The sequence below is a fragment of the Oncorhynchus gorbuscha genome, linkage group LG03 (assembly GCF_021184085.1).
Source record: "Oncorhynchus gorbuscha isolate QuinsamMale2020 ecotype Even-year linkage group LG03, OgorEven_v1.0, whole genome shotgun sequence".
NCBI classification, from domain to species: domain Eukaryota; kingdom Metazoa; phylum Chordata; class Actinopteri; order Salmoniformes; family Salmonidae; genus Oncorhynchus; species Oncorhynchus gorbuscha.
Window position 1 is genome coordinate 17,617,444 of NC_060175.1, and position 17,413 is coordinate 17,634,856.

General features: G+C 38.8%; 2 protein-coding genes across 4 annotated transcripts in view; one reads left to right on the top strand and one right to left on the bottom strand.

Moving 5' to 3' along the window:
• LOC124018724 (twist-related protein 2-like) overlaps positions 1 to 1,842 on the top strand; it is a 41,317-nt gene extending 39,475 nt beyond the window's left edge. Inside the window, exon 2 of the mRNA XM_046334083.1 lies at positions 522 to 1,842. The gene's annotated coding sequence lies outside the window, so the exon portion shown is untranslated. The remainder of the gene's footprint in view (positions 1 to 521) is intronic.
• Positions 1,843 to 2,264: 422 nt separating this feature from the next.
• The window catches only part of LOC124027051 (histone deacetylase 7-like), a 98,653-nt gene continuing 83,504 nt past the window's right edge, over positions 2,265 to 17,413 (bottom strand). For all 3 annotated transcript variants that reach the window (XM_046339613.1, XM_046339618.1, XM_046339608.1), the window contains 5 exons: positions 10,316 to 10,434; positions 9,526 to 9,659; positions 9,335 to 9,416; positions 7,437 to 7,590; positions 2,265 to 4,951 (listed from right to left, as the gene is read on the bottom strand). In XM_046339613.1, coding sequence (XP_046195569.1) covers positions 4,906 to 4,951; positions 7,437 to 7,590; positions 9,335 to 9,416; positions 9,526 to 9,659; positions 10,316 to 10,434 — 535 coding nt within the window. In that variant the 3' untranslated portion in view covers positions 2,265 to 4,905. The remainder of the gene's footprint in view (positions 4,952 to 7,436; positions 7,591 to 9,334; positions 9,417 to 9,525; positions 9,660 to 10,315; positions 10,435 to 17,413) is intronic.

A 17,413-nucleotide genomic window follows, 5' to 3' on the forward strand; every position in this document is an offset into this window, starting at 1 on the left:
ATCACAACTTGTTATTCGCTGCTGTAGCATACCCCCGTTTGGTATACGAGAAAGCAACACATTCCTGCCAATTTGTGTATTATGGTGTAGTCACAGGACACCCACAACACACATTCTAACTGGATAGCTTTCTCTCTCTTGTTCTCTTTCTCTCTTTCTCTCTCTCTCTCTCTCTCTCTCTCTCTCTCTCTCTCTCTCTTCTGTTTCTCAGCATGGAAAGCTGCACTGTAATTACAGACAATTGAGAAAGCTCCAGATGAAATATTTGCTTGTTAAACAGGAGAAAGAGCAGAAGTTAAGCACTTTGAGCTTTGTTCTGCACTGTGTGAGAGGAATTAGCTTTGTTTCCTGGTTTATGTGTTTGTTTGGGAAAACGACTTGCACACACTACACATTAGCGACTTACATATATATTATTTTCCTATATTGACAAAAATATGCACATGAATGTCTCTTCAATGAACAAACTAAAACATGTGTTACTTGCATCAGGTCACTGTTTCTTTTATTTCTCCTTTTAGGACAGACATCTAACGAATGGACTCCTCTTTACATCTAAAAAGGTCTGTCGTGTCCATCCTCCCCTGCATACCCCATCTCTCCTTCTTCGGAAGCCCTGGCCCACAGACATGGGCATTGGAGCGAACACAGGCATTGGTTTAAGGACAGATATCCAGTCGACTCTCCTTTTGCAGCCTGACAGACAGACAGACCATTTTATAATGCTCTATTACAGTACATGACTGTCACTGAGGCATGACGAAGATCCTCAATTTATACGCCACTTCAAAGAGTCCACAGAGGAAGATTCTTTGACAACTGAGATGACTTACGCTCATGATAATTACAATAATGGCCGTAATAATGACCCCAAAGGGATAGATAGCTGGTGGTCCCAGCCCAATGAATGTTTACAGCAAAGATGCTAATAAGCTAATAATTGTATGCTCTTCCACCTCCATTTGATGGGTAGGAAAAGTCACAGAAGCCTGCCATGTTTCCAACAGTTATATAAATGTATCTGCTTGAATTGTCTGTTGCCTGTGTTCATGTATTTCTCTGTTTGCATTATGTCCCTTCATAGCGAGTGGACTTGTGTGTGCATATGCTAATTGCTTATTCATAAAGGTTACATTTTACATTACAATGACTTTATATCAGAGTAAGTAATAAGCGATAATCTTTGCTGGCTCCCTACAACACATGAGTACAGTAGTACACACAGTTTTGTAGCATGCACAAAATGGTTAGATTAGACATAGTGGATAAATTCCACTAAACCTAAAGTTCTGTGATAGATTAAGTGTGAAAACTTAACATGCTAAATAACTATGTGGTAATACAGTAGGTTCAGAGTAACATATTACATATTCTTTGGACACTTTTAACTAAAGTAAAGATACAATTAGGAGTGACATTGTACATTGTTGTACATACAAGTAACATTGTACTTATAGTTTTAAGTACCATTGTACTTATAGTTTTAAGTAGCAATGTAGTACTTTTAAATGAAAGATAAAAATATAGTTTGAATATTGTAAGTTTAGTAATTCATTGGAATTTCTCTTTAAGATACTTTAAAGGAAATACTGCAATATGCTATCAGTAATTTGAGAGTGTAATAAATTGTAAACTGTACTTTTTTTTCACAATGTGATAAATTCAGATTTTGTTGCTACTGGGTAATGGTAGGTAGTGGGAATATCTGATATTAACCAACTACATTTTCTGGAGTCAGTATATGTTTTATCCTCGTAGTTCTTTTGGCAGATTGTTTGTCACCAGCTTTTCATTACATGAGCTCCTGTGGATAATAATAAAAACAGTTTTGGTAAAATACCACTGAAATTCTGATCATGACCATTTTCAAAGACACTTTCCATCTTTCTGTCTCAAAGCAACTCTTCTAACACTCTGCACACAATGACAGAGTACATTATGTATAACAGAGTACATTATGTATAACAGAGTACATTATGTATAACAGAGTACATTATGTATAACAGAGTACATTATGTATAACAGAGTACATTGGAAGACAAGACAATGTCTTAGAAGTTATATATAACAAATAAGTGAACTGCAATACCTTTTGTATCAATGCAAGGCAGGAACCAAGATTTGTGTCAAACTGTGTTACATTACCAAGTCATGTGTTTTTATATTCCCAAAATAGCTGAGTGCTTGGTGTAAGGGCAACATTAAATACAAATAATGGCCAATATTTAAAGGGATAAAAAATATATAAACTTCAGGACAAAATGTATGCTGAGAACTCTATTTCCCTTTTATTGAGGAAAACAGATAATTAAGTACTTTTGAGAACACTGTTAAAGCAGAAATAAACCTAAACCAGGATAAAATATAACACAGAACCCTTCTGAAAGAAAATGAATAATACCTGGTGGCCATTTTGTTCCACATAATCAGTCAAATGTATTGTTTCATTATCAATTATCACCTTTTCACCATGTCAATGTCAAATACCATATACCTCTTGCAGGGTCTTGTCATGTAAAGTATTGGTTCTATAATGTATATCATAAAGCACCAAAAAGTACTGGAACAATATAACATTATAGTACAAATTCATCTGTAGCACTGTGAGATAAATATACATTTTTTTAACACGATACATAACCAAGGCACTGCTACATTACATGGGTAACAAATAAATCATTATTTAATGGAAAGTGCTAACAATAAATGTAAGCAGTTTTTTAATCCTTATTTGTTTAATATTAAGAACAAAAACCTCTGTTTAAATACAAATAACAATGAGGAATTCACAAAAGTCTTTGAAGTTATGTTCAGAGGCCATACCACTTTACGAATGGGATGCTGTTCACAGAAGGGTTTTAACTTTGGTCTTCTCTCAAACTGTGCTCAATTGTTCTACATACTATAGTCAGCTAGCTTAACAAGCTGACTGACTATAGTATGTAGAACTTAACAAGCTGACTCCAACAACTAAGTGCTAACTTCAAACGTTATATGCTAACTGCAGTATGGTCCAGGAACAAAAATAACTTACTTTTTTTGTAAATCGAGTGGTAGATAATCTGATATGAACAAATCCTTGTTCACTTGTCTTTCATAGTAGAAAACTAAGCATTAAAAAAATACAGCCTACAAAATACAACAGGCATGTCAATAAATCCACATGTTAAAAAACTGGTCTTTGTGAAATCACAACAGAACAGCAATAAGAAAGGCATTGTCAGAGTGGAATAGACATGTCAAAAATGTGTCATTTTACTAAAACACAATCCCAACATTTAAGACATTGTAAGTGCATTTGTGTTTTGTTTGAGTCCCGTGAAGTCAACAGACAGCTTTTAAGTGCCAGTCAGAGTTTAAGACTATGAAGTCAGGTCAACTGTGTTATTAATCTGCCGTGAACCCAGCAACATTAGTTGTATTTTACTTTCATTACGTTGAAATACCCTGCTGACAACATGTAAATGCGGTGATTTACATACACATGCATAAACACTTTGTGAGTGGCCGAGCGTAGAGAAGGACCGTATGGCGGTGTGTGTGTCCTTGCCTGAAACACCTTTGGAACGTTTATTCGGACTCTGTTTAATCTGACTCCTCTCTCACTAACAAGTGGTTTCCTGAATTGTCACAGTGAGTCATTGGATTCTTTTCCTAATAAATGTTATCATTAGAATGACAAAGAATGAGGATGCCATCAACTTGAAATATAAATAATACCTTTTCATCTTTTCCTTAAGTGCTGTCTGAGAGGGTCTTACACCCCACTGTTGCATTGGAAGAAAAACAACTAGAAAATCTCTGAATCACAGGGTTCTAGGCCTTCTCTATTTGCTACTTAAAAAACATGACCATTATGTATTGACATTTGATATACAATACGCAATAAATCAAACTTACAATATTTAAATCAGCTTAAAAACATGAGTATGATAATTTACATGTTGTATTGTCAATCCCAGGTCCATTCTGTCATTCTCTCTTTGGTTCACATTACAAAATACACAGTGCAAAAAAAGTCAGAACAAAATTCCCAGTCTTCTTTCTTTTTCTTCATTTTGTTGGCGTCACATAAATTCAAATGACATTATCAATAAGAGATAAGTGTCCCCCCGGTGAGGGTGCGATGTCTGTTCTCCTTCATAGTAACTTCTGTGGGGACGTGGGACTACTTCCTACTTCTGTGTGATTTGGTTCTGTCGGCCTGGCGATGTGCAGCGGTAACCTGTAACCGAAGGCTAAACAAGAAGCTCACTTCCCCAGAGAGACTCTGCTTACAGCCAGTCATGTAGCTGGTCTTTGTCAAGTCACTTCATGCTACAAGTCAAGTCTCAACCCCTCCCCCCCGGTGGTGTTTATAATGGTATATCTTTCCCCCCTCCAGTTTATGCTCAGGTCTGCTACTCCTCTCCTTCTGTGTCATCACAGTTCACAATGTTACACACGAGGGAGGCATGCAGAGGCATGTCATGAAGACAGTGTTCATTCTCCTCTCTCTTGGTCCTCCTGTACCCTGTTAATGGGATGTGGTATCAGTCTGCGGTCGAATCAAGCGAGTGGTCGTAGTAAGGCCAGTAGAACTGTGTTCTGATGAGGTGTAAGAGTGTGTGAGGCGGAAGCTACTCAGTTTGCCTATAGTGGTCAGGATATGGTCTGTACAGTGTCAACTGGAGACAGTGGATTCTGGTCAAGTGAAGCAGGGCTGAGTGGATGTGTGTGTGTGTGTGTGTGTGTGTGTGTGTGTGTGTGTGTGTGTGTGTGTGTGTGTGTGTGTGTGTGTGTGTGTGTGTGTGTGTGTGTGTGTGTGTGTGTGTGTGTGTGTGTGTGTGTGTGTGTGTGTGTGTGTGTGTGTGTGTGTGTGTGTGTGTGTGTGTGTGTGTTAGGTTTGTTGGAAAGTGCACTTGTCTACATGGAGTCTCTGTCCCCCTCCATAAGTTCATCTGGTTGTGTCCTGAATAGAAGGGAGAGAGGAGAGAAGGGAATTGTATAGCATTCTAATATATAACCTGTTGTAGTATTACAGCAGTATAAAACTAAGGGAGATGCCTAGTCAATTGTACAACTGAATGTATTCAACTGAAATGTGTCTTCCACATTTAACTCAACCCCTCTGTATCAGAGAGGTGCGGTGGGCTGCCTTAATCGACCTCCACATCATCGGCACCCAGGGAATTACACCATCATATATATATATATATATATATATATATATATATATATATATATATATATATATATATATATATATATATATATATATATATATATATATCACTGTATATATATATCACTGTATTAAATTTCAACAGGACACAGATGCTGCAACTAGTTCTAGAGCATACTGATGCAATTATCTTCATGTGGTTGTAGACAACTCCTGTTTAAATAGGGTTTTAACGCTGCAATATCAAATCAAATAAATGTGTATTTATCACATGCGCCGAATACAACACGTGTAGTAGACATTACTGTGAAATGCTTACTTTTACAAGCCTTTAACCTACAATGCAGTTCAAGAAATAGAGTTAAGAAAATATGAACTAAATAAACTAAAGTAACTTTTTGGGCGACCCGACCAAATTCATCTAAAAATGTGAGTTCTAGATCTGTCATTGAAAGCAAGTCTTACAAGCGGCAGATCGGTTCAATGTGCGCTTTTCCTACGCTTCCCATTCTTAACGTTTGTACACCAGCTTCAAACAGCTGAAAATGCAATATTTTTGGTAATTGAAAAGATATTTCACAGTGGTTTAGATGGTAGAATGATTCTCTACACTATACATTGCTTGTTTTGTCACAAACTGAAATGAGTCAAACTAGTAGAATTTTAGCAACCAGGAAATGGCAGATATTGGCATTTTGCACCTTTAAAGGGAGAGAGACAGTGCTGCGTATTTTGTGTCTTTTGAATTTTCACACTGTCTCCCATAAAATACAATTAGAACACTAATTGATTCATCTTCTGGTTCAAAAGCTGATCTAGGGACTGGTGTTGGAAATGATCACTAATCCAAAGCAGTGTGATGAGATGCAGCTGACAGCTAACGATTTCATGTTTAAGTTTTCATCTAATACATATTTAAAGTGGTGGTTCACTCGTAGTACACATGTACATGATTTTCCACATAGGCTGTTGTAAAGAAAATGTCTCCTATGATTCCATTAGCTTTCAGGTCAGGAAAGCCAATGCTAGCCAGATGCTGCTGAAAATAACTAAATAACCTAAATATGTATTTGAGTGAACCATCCCTTTAACTATAATTTAATGTTATAACACTTCACTTGATATTTTATTAGATTATTTTAATATCATACGAGACTACAGGGTGTTTTAAATCTAATCTCATGTTACATGATATTATATTGATATTATATAAGACTACATGGTGTCATTGCTGTTACTACATTGTGTCAGTGCTCTTATTATATAGTGTCATTGCTGTTACTACATGGTGTCATTGCTGTTATTACATGGTGTCAGTGCTGTTACAACATAGTGTCAGTGCTGTTACTTCATGGTGTCATTGCTGTTACTACATGGTGTCATTGCTGTTACTACATGGTGTCATTGCTGTTACTACATGGTGTCATTGCTGTTACTACATGGTGTCATTGCTGTTACTACATGGTGTCATTGCTGTTACTACATGGTGTCATTGCTGTTACTACATGGTGTCAGTGCTGTTACTACATGGTGTCAGTGCTGTTACTACATGGTGTCAGTGCTGTTACTACATGGTGTCAGTGCTGTTACTACATGGTGTCATTGCTGTTACTACATGGTGTCAGTGCTGTTACTACATAGTGCCAGTGCTGTTACTACATGGTGTCATTGCTGTTACTACATGGTGTCAGTGCTGTTACTACATGGTGTCATTGCTGTTATTACATGGTGTCAGTGCTGTTACTTCATGGTGTCAGTGCTGTTACTACATGGTGTCATTGCTGTTACTACATGGTGTCAGTGCTCTTATTATATAGTGTCATTGCTGTTACTACATGGTGTCATTGCTGTTACTACATTGTGTCAGTGCTCTTATTATATAGTGTCATTGCTGTTACTACATGGTGTCATTGCTGTTACTTCATGGTGTCATTGCTGTTATTACATGGTGTCAGTGCTGTTACAACATAGTGTCAGTGCTGTTACTTCATGGTGTCATTGCTGTTACTACATGGTGTCATTGCTGTTACTACATGGTGTCATTGCTGTTACTACATGGTGTCAGTGTTGTTACTACATGGTGTCATTGCTGTTACTACATGGTGTCAGTGCTGTTACTACATAGTGTCAGTGCTGTTACTACATGGAGTCATTGCTGTTACTACATGGTGTCAGTGCTGTTACTTCATGGTGTCAGTGCTGTTACAACATAGTGTCAGTGCTGTTACAACATAGTGTCAGTGCTTTTACTATGTGGTGTCAGTGATGTCACCTGTTTGTGGTGAGGCTGGCCATGGAGAGAGAGGCCAGGGCAGAGACGGTGTCATTGTGGTCCTCTGAGCCACGTCTCAGACTGTGTCCTTGGGCCTGCATGTATGACTGATCCACTGTGTGGGCCACCACCCTCAATGACCGCCAGTACTCACCTAGAGAGAGAGAGATAGAGAGAGAAAGTAATTGTTTCAGGTTTTCATGTTGCATCGTTGCAGAGTACTCTCTTAAAAGTTGAGCTATTATGTCTTTGAAGTATGTGAACTATATTGTATACTAAGCAATACTACAGTTAATACTTGTGTGTGTGGTCGAAATAAAATACCAATGCCACAATTTTAAGTCAGCCTTCACCAATACCACAATTTTAATTCAGCATTCGTGTAATTTAAATCACACAATTGTGCCAAAGGGCCTTGTGTGTGTGTGTGTATGTGTGCGCACATGTGGAGAGAGAGAGAGAGAGAGGACCAAGTTGTGTGTGTTCCCAGTATTCACCAGACATATATTTCACCCTCTGCCTAAATGAAGGGGCTTAACATTCTTGTGGCTTTGCAAATATTTTTAATTAATCTAATTGGAATGGGATAACATTTGTGCGCAATCAGGAGGGATGTTGTGAAGATCGTGTGGTAGAGAAGTGTTTGAAGATAATTGGAGCCAGGAAGGCAGTGGCCGGCTCTCTCTCTCTCTCTCTCTCTCTCTCTCTCTCTCTCTCTCTCTCTCTCTCTCTCTCTCTCAATCTTCTTTCTCTCTCTCTCTCTCTCTCTCTCTCTCTCTCATCTTCTTTTCTCTCTTCTTCTCTCAATCTTCTTTTCTTCTCTCTCTCTCTCTCTTCTCTCTCTCTCTCTCTCTCTCAATCTTCTCTCTCTCTCTCTCTCTCTCTCTCTCTCTCTCAATCTTCTCTCTCTCTCTCTCTCTCTCTCTCTCTCTCTCTCTCTCTCTCTCTCAATCTTCTTTTCTCTCTCTCCCTCTCTCAATCTTCTTTTCTCTCTCTCCAATCTCTCTCAATCTTCTCTTCTCTCTCTCTCTCTCTCTCTCTCAATCTTCTTTCTCTCTCTCTCTCTCAATCTTCTTTTCTCTCTCTCTCTCAATCTCTCTTCTTCTCAATCTTGTTTCTCTCTCTCTCTCTCTCTCTCTCTCTCTCTCTCTCTCTCTCTCTCTCTCTCTCTCTCTCTCTCTCTCTCTTCTCTCTCTCTCTCTCTCTCTCTCTCTCTCTCTCTCTCTCTCTCTCTCTCTCTCTCTCTCTCTCTCTCTCTCTCTCTTTTCTCTCTCTCTCTCTCAATCTTCTTCTCTCTCTCTCTCTCTCAATCTTCTTTTCTCTCTCTCTCTCTCTCTCTCTCTCTCTCTCTCTCTCTCTCTCTCTCTCTCTCTCTCTCTCTCTCTCTCTCTCTCTCTCTCTCTCTCTCTCTCTCTCAATCTCTCTCTCTCAATCTTCTTTTCTCTCTCTCTCTCTCTCTCTCTCTCTCTCTCTCTCTCTCTCTCTCTCTCTCTCTCTCTCTCTCTCTCTCTCTCTCTCAATCTTCTTTTCTCTCTCTCTCTCTCTCTCTCTCTCTCTCTCTCTCTCTCAATCTTCTCTCTCTCTCTCTCTCTCTCTCTCTCTCTCTCTCTCTCTCTCTCTCTCTCTCTCTCTCTCTCTCTCTCTCTCTCTCTCTCACTCTCTCTTGCAAATTTTCTTACAAATTTTCTACAATTCTACTAATTTTGCCTCTGGGGAGAAATCTATGATATCTGAGTGAGACTGACTCTCTCGACCATGATAAGAAGTTTAGATAGCTGGCTGCTAAACTAATTTAACAAACAAAAAATTGTAGCAGACATTGGCTAATTGACTGACTATCTCTGAAAGACAGAGATAGGGAGAGAGATAGATAGAAAGACAGTGTATCAGATGTTCACCCTGGGCCTGGATGACTCTCTGCAGAGAGAGGACAGCGTTGGGACAGGGTCTCCTCTCTAGGACTGCTTCAGACAGGGGTTCCTGGTGGGGAACACACGGGGGTGGGGGGTGGGGGGTCAGTATAGTGTTGTTTCCCCCATGGTGAAGGGTAGGATTTAGGGAGAAGTAAGCTGATCCTGTGTTTACTGACCTGGATGCCCAGCAGGGCCCTGACACAGGCCTCAGAGGCATTGCAGATGGCCGTGAGCTCGTGACCCCCCTCCAGCGCCATGACAACCCGTCCCCCTGCCAGCCCCATCAGCTGCCGTGTTAGAAAACCAAAACCTTTGGGGGGGAGACACATTTAAATACTTTATTTATTTAAATTTACAAGTGACAATTACAATCAAAATTCACTGATGCATTCCAAAGTCCTCCATATTTACACACACACACAGGAGACTAAACTTGCAACATGTCCTCTAAACCTCGTGGCAAAATGTGTAGAATTACAGGAAATGAACTCTATAACGTAAAATATTTCTCTCCTGCGTGGCTGCTAAAATGTTTTGCTCTCAAAAGGCTAAAGCTCTGACTGCATGTGTGGGTATTGATATAGGTACACCGACTCGCGATCCACTGCGGCCCCTCATGGTGAGGTCAGATTTTTTGTGTCTCCCCCACCCCCATCAAAGTTGCCCATCCCTGGTGTGGAATATAGAACAGTCAGAATCATTTAGTGAGACTCATACGACTGTGAAGATGAGGTGGAAACACTGTGGGCGTGTGTGGCTCAGTTGGTAGAACATGGCACTTGCAACGCCAGGGTTGTGTGTTTGACTTCCACAGGGGACCAGTATGAAAAAGTGCAAAAATGTACCCACTCACTACTGTAAGTTGCTCTGGATAAGAGTGTCTGCTAAATGACTAAAAATATTAAATAAAATGTACCTGTGTGTCCCGCATATGATTTTGTGAGGAACAGTGAATAGTGTGCTTACACTTGGCTGACACTTTGTAGCCCCCCAGTGGCGCCAGATGTCCCTCGACGGCATCGAAACCAGATGAGACCAGCACCACGTCAGGACAGAACTCATAGGCAATCGGCATCACCACAGTCCTGGAGACAGATAAGGGAGGTTCAACGCTGTTGTAGGTCACTCCAAAAGGTACGTTGTGCAAAAACCTTCCTAAATTGTCTGAAAATCATTTAAAAATAGCATAGGTCATTACAAGGCTTTATAAATGTTCTTATAATCCATTGTATAGAGGGTATTCATAGACACTGTTACCCCCCGGAAATAAATTCAAGGAACCTTGACATCTAGTGAAGACAAGAAAGTCAACACTGAGTTACACTTTATAGAAACATATCCTGTCTGTCATGAGGAACATAGTTGCTAGCAAGAGCTTAACAAGATTCTGCAGTGTCACAGAATGACATCAAAATCAAATCAATATCAAATTCATAATGCCCTTTTTACATCAGCAGATGTTACTAAGTACTTATACAGAAACCCAGCCTAAAACCCCAAACAGCAAGTAATACAGATGTAGGAGCACGGTGGCTAGGTAAAAACTCCCTAGAAAGACAGGAACCTAGGAAGAAACCTAGAGAGGAACCAGGCTCTGAGAGGTGCCCAGTCCTCTTTTGGCTGTGCCGGGTGGAGATTATAAGAGTACATGGCCCTTATTTATTTACTTTTCTGCTCTTTTGCACACCAATATTACATTTACATTTAAGTCATTTAGCAGACGCTCTTATCCAGAGCGACTTACCTGTACATGATCATCTGATCATTTATCACTCCAGTGTTAATCTGCAATATTGTAATTATTCGCCTACCTCCTCATGCCTTTTGCACACATTGTATATAGACTCCCCTTTTTTTCTACTGTGTTATTGACTTGTTTATTGTTTACTCCATGTGTAACTCTGTGTTGTCTGTTCACACTGCTATGCTTTATCTTGGCCAGGTCGCAGTTGCAAATGAGAACTTGTTCTCAACTAGCCTACCTGGTTAAATAAAGGTGAAATAAATAAAAAATAAAAATTAAGGCCAGATCGTTCTTCAAGATGTTCAAACGTTCATAGATGACCAACAGGGTCAAATAATATTCACAGTGGACACAGGTTTCTGCATTTGACTTTGACCCTTTCAACACCCTAGTCTCTTGTGACACACAAAACATACTGTGCTTTATTGCTTACTGTATAACACATGCTCTTCAAGAGGGAGATGTGTACAATATATTTAGGACCACATGACATGTTCATTTGCAAATAAATCACTGACTACCCAATGGAGAGACAAGGTCAAATGAAAACCCATGTCCCATGGATCGGGCCTGGTCTGAGATCTGTTTGTGCTGTCTTGCCAACACCTACAGTCATTGTCAATATGCACAAACAGATCCGGAACCAAGCTACCACTGATCAGTCCAACTGTCAGAAACATTTCAACAAACATCCAGGTAACATATCCAGGTATGTGACACAGTGTGACACCAAATAAAAGTACATGAAAGTTGAAACACTAACACTAACACTATCATTAACACTATCACTATCATTAACACTAACACTATCACTAACATTAACACTATCACCAACACTATCATTAACATCATTAACACTAACACTATCGCTATCACCAACACTGTCATTAACACTATCTCCAACACTAACATTAACAAAGTCACTAACACTGTCACTATCATTAACACTAACACTATCATTAACACTGACACTATCACTAACAGTATCACTATTAACACTATCACTAACACTATCGCTAACCCTATCACTATCATTAACACTATCACTAACACTAACACTATCACTATCACCAACACTATCACCAACACTATCATAAACACTAACACTATCACCAACACTATCATTAACACTAACACTATCATTAACACTATCACTATCATTAACACTAACACTAACACTATCATTAACACTATCACTAACACTATCACTAACATTATCACTAACACATTAACACTATCACTATTAACATTAACACTATCTAACCCTAACAAACTATCACTAACTAACACTATCACTATCACGATAACACTAACATAACACTATCATTAACAACACTATTAACACTAACACTATCACCAACACTATCACTATCATTAACACTATCACTAGAATTAACACTATCACTATCACTAACACTATCACTATCATTAACACAACACTATCACCAACATTAACACTATCACTATCATTAACACTATCACCAACACTATCATTAACACTATCGCTAACACTAACACTATCACTAGCATTAACACTAACACTATCATTAACACTAACACTATTGCCAACGCTATCATTAACACTATCATTAACACTATCACCAACACTATCATTAACATCATTAACACTAACACTATAGCTAACACTAACACTATCATTAACACTATTAACACTATCACCAACACTATCATCACTGTCACTATCATTAACATTAACACTATCACTGACACTATCACTAAACACTATCATTAACACTAACACTATCATTACACTATCATTAACACTAACTAACACTATAGCTAACACTAACACTATCACTATCATTATCACTATCACTAACACTATCACTATAACACTATCACCAACACTATCACTAACACTATCACAATATCAACACTATCACTAAACAATACCACTATCATTAACTAACATCATATCACTACCAACACTAACATATAACACTAACACTGTCAGTATCACTAACACTATCACTAACATTATCACTAACACTGTCACTATCATTAACACTAACACTATCATTAACACTGACACTATCACTAACATTATCACTATCATTAACATTAACACTATCGCTAACCCTATCACTATCACTAACACTATCGTTAACACTATCACTATCACGATCACCAACACTATCATTAACACTAACACTATCATTAACACTAACACTATCATTAACACTAACACTATCACCAACACTATCACTATCATTAACACTATCACTAGAATTAACACTATCACTATCACTAACACTATCACTATCATTAACACTAACACTAGAATTAACACTATCACCAACATTAACACTATCACTATCATTAACCCTATCACTATCGCCAACACTATCATTAACATAATTAACACTATCACTATCACCAACACTATCATTAACACTAACACTATCATTAACACTAACACCAACACTATCATTAACACTATCACTATCACCAACACTATCACTAACATTATCACTAACATTATCACTAACAGTATCACTAACCCTATCACTATCGCGATCGCCAACACTATCACTATCATTAACACTAACATTAACACTATCACCAACACTATCACTAACACTGTCACTATCACTATAACTAACACTATCACTAACACTATCACTATCGGTAACACTATCACTGACACTATCACTAAACAATACCACTATCATTAACACTAACACTATGATTAACACTAACACCCACACTATCACCAACACTATCACTATCACTAACAGTATCACTAACCCTATCACTATCACTAACACTATCACTATCACGATCGCCAACACTATCACCAACACTATCATTAACACTATCACTGTCACTATCGGTAACAATATCACTGACACTATCACTAAACAATACCACTATCATTAACACTAACACTATGATTAACACTAACACCCACACTATCACCAACACTATCACTATCACTAACAGTATCACTAACCCTATCACTATCACTAACACTATCACTATCGCGATCGCCAACACTATCACCAACACTATCATTAACACTATCACTGTCACTATCGGTAACAATATCACTGACACTATCACTAAACAATACCACTATCATTAACACTATCGCTATCGCTACACTAACACCATAACTATCACTATCACTATCACTAGCGTTAACACTATCACTATCATTAACACGATCACTAACACTATCACTAACACTGTCAGTATCACTAACACTATCACTAACACTGTCACTATCACTAACACTGTCACTATCACTAACACTATCATTAACACTAACACTATCATTAACACTATCACTATCATTAACACTATCACTATCATTAACCCTATCACTATCGCCAACACTATCATTAACATCATTAACACTAACACCCACACTATTATTAACACTATCATTAACACTAACACTATCATTAACACTAACACTATCATTAACACTAACACCAACACTAATACTAACACTATCACTGACACTATCACTAAACAATACCACTATCATTAATGCTATCACTATCGCTACACTAACACCATAACTATCTCTATCACTATCACTAGCGTTAACACTATCACTATCATTAACACGATCACTAACACTATCACTATCACTGTCAGTATCACTAACACTATCACTAACACTAACACTATCGCTATCGCTATCACTAACACTAACACTATCACTGTCACTATCGCTATCACTAACACTAAATGGATATAAATGACATCAAGTTGCCAGATAAATCAAATCAAACTTTATTTGTCACATGTACTGAATACAACAAGTGTAGACCTTATTGTGAAATGCTTACTTACACGCCCTTAACCAACTCAAGAAGAGTTAAGTAAATATTTACCAAATAAACTAAAGTAAAAAATTATAATAAAAGCAACACAATAAGAATAACAATAACGAGGCTATATACAGGGGGCACCGGTACCGAGTCAGTGTGCGGGGGTAAAGGTTAGTTGAGGTACTTTGTACATGTAGGTAGGGGTGAAGTGACTATGCATAGATAATAAACAGCGAGTAGCAGCAGTATACAAAAGGAAGGGGGGGTCATTTTATTAATTGTTCAGCAGTCTTATGGCTTGGGGGTAGAAGCTGTTGAGGAGCCTTTTGGTCCTAGACTTGGCGCTCCGGTACCGCTTGCCGTGCGGTAGCAGAGGAAACAGTCTATAACTTGGGTGACTGGAGTCTCTGACAATTTTATGGGCTTTCCTCTGACACCACCTATTATATAGGTCTTGTAGCCTAACGATAGTTACACATCATATACATTTCACAATTTGATTGACCCTTCAAATGGCTCATTCATCTCCCCTGTAACAATTCCCCAGGTCATTGCTGTAAATTAATGTGTTCTCAGTCAAATTACCTGGTAAAATAAGGAAAATATGTTTGGGGGATTACTGTCACTAAACTTAATTTAAAATAACTTTTGGCCTGTACCTTAAAATTCAATAATTGTTTTATGTTATATGCAGTTACCAGCTACACATGAGTATTTACTAGGCTACATTCTGGATACCACAGCAGTTAAAGACTGACTACATAACAATAAGGGCTTTATCTAAAGCGTTAGTAAACAAATAACAGGACCAAGACAGAGAGATGTCCAGAGGGGAGGATGACGTCAACCGTTCTATTTTCATCTTCTGGAACTGCTTCCCTTGTTCTTCTCCTCCTCCCCTTCTTCCTCACCCGCCTCTTCCTCCTCTCGTTGCTGCTGCCAGTGATTTAGCGAGCACACACTGCCCATGCCGTGTTTGATTCCCCTCTCTCTTCTTCTCTTTCTCTCGTTCCCTTCCCCCCCCCCTTCTCCGGCCGGCAGTTCAAAGCGCTTCGGCGTGCGTCTGGTTCCCATTAGGGGCTCGGCCCTCTTCTCACGTCACTGACAGCCAGCCATCTGGGATCCATTGGGCTTAATTACGCCGCCTTTGGATTCCCTAACAATGCACCACCCCCACACCATTCACTCCCACCACCACCCCAATCCCTCCCGGCCTGCACTACCAGACCATGCAGCCTGTGCAGTCCCACACACACACACACACACACACACACACACACACACACACACACACACACACACACACACACACACACACACACACACACACACACACACACACACACACACACACACACACACACACACACATTGTATCCTGCAACTAAAGGAATCTACCAGATTATACCGCAACCCACCCCCCCATCATCCACTACCTCTATCCTATAGCCACTGAACTGCAAGACTAGCTGAAATGCCACCTTCTTCACTAATATACAGAAGAGGGTGGCATTTTGGAGGCAAACCCAAGATCCCTCACCTCCTGAATGGCAAGATGTGAAATAAACAGGACGGCCCCATTGGAAGATGGAAATCTCAAATCAAATCAAAGTTAATTTGTCACGTGCGCCAAATACAACAGGTGTAGTAGACCTTACAGTGGAATGCTTACTTACAGGCTCTAACCAATAGTGCAACAAGGTATTAGGTGAACAATAGGTAAGTAAAGAAATAAAACAACAGTAAAAAGACAGTGAAAAGGACAGTGAAAGGTAGATGAAAATGAATCAAATTAGAAGGATGGCAGGCTGCATTGAACCAGGTTATTACATTTATGGTATTTCAAGATTCATAAAATACAGCCAATGCAGAAATTGGGTGCATATTTTCTGGCTGTACAGAACGTCTGGGGAATAGAGGCCCAGTCACAGATTTTCCTTGCACAGAATTGACAATGTATTGCTTACAATGTTTGTTGGTGGAATTGGGTGGGGGAACACGTGGGAAAGTGAACACATTTTCACTTGTAATAATGTGTTTCTAAGGTGAATTCATGGGATTTTACATTTGGATTTCCCAGAGTCATTTTTTTTCTTCAAATTCCACATGAGGATATTGGCTATATGTCTACAAGAAACAGTTAGGTAACATCTACCTGTAGGCTACTTAGAAAACTAAGTGATAGAGCTACCTGTATTGACATCTGAGCTACTGTAAGAAAAAACTACTAGGTAACATACACCTGTACTAAGAGCTAAGAAAAAGTTCCTAGGTAACATCTACCTACAATGAAAATGAAGTGACAGTTACTAGGTAACATCTACCTAAAATGAAAATGAAGTGACAGTTACTAGGTAGCATCTACCTACAATGAAAATGAAGTGACAGTTACTAGGTAACATCTACCTGTAATGAAAACTAAGTGACAGTTGCTAGGTAACATCTACCTGCAATGAAAACAAAGTGACAGTTGCTAGGTAACATCTACCTGCAATGAAAACGAAGTGACAGTTGCTA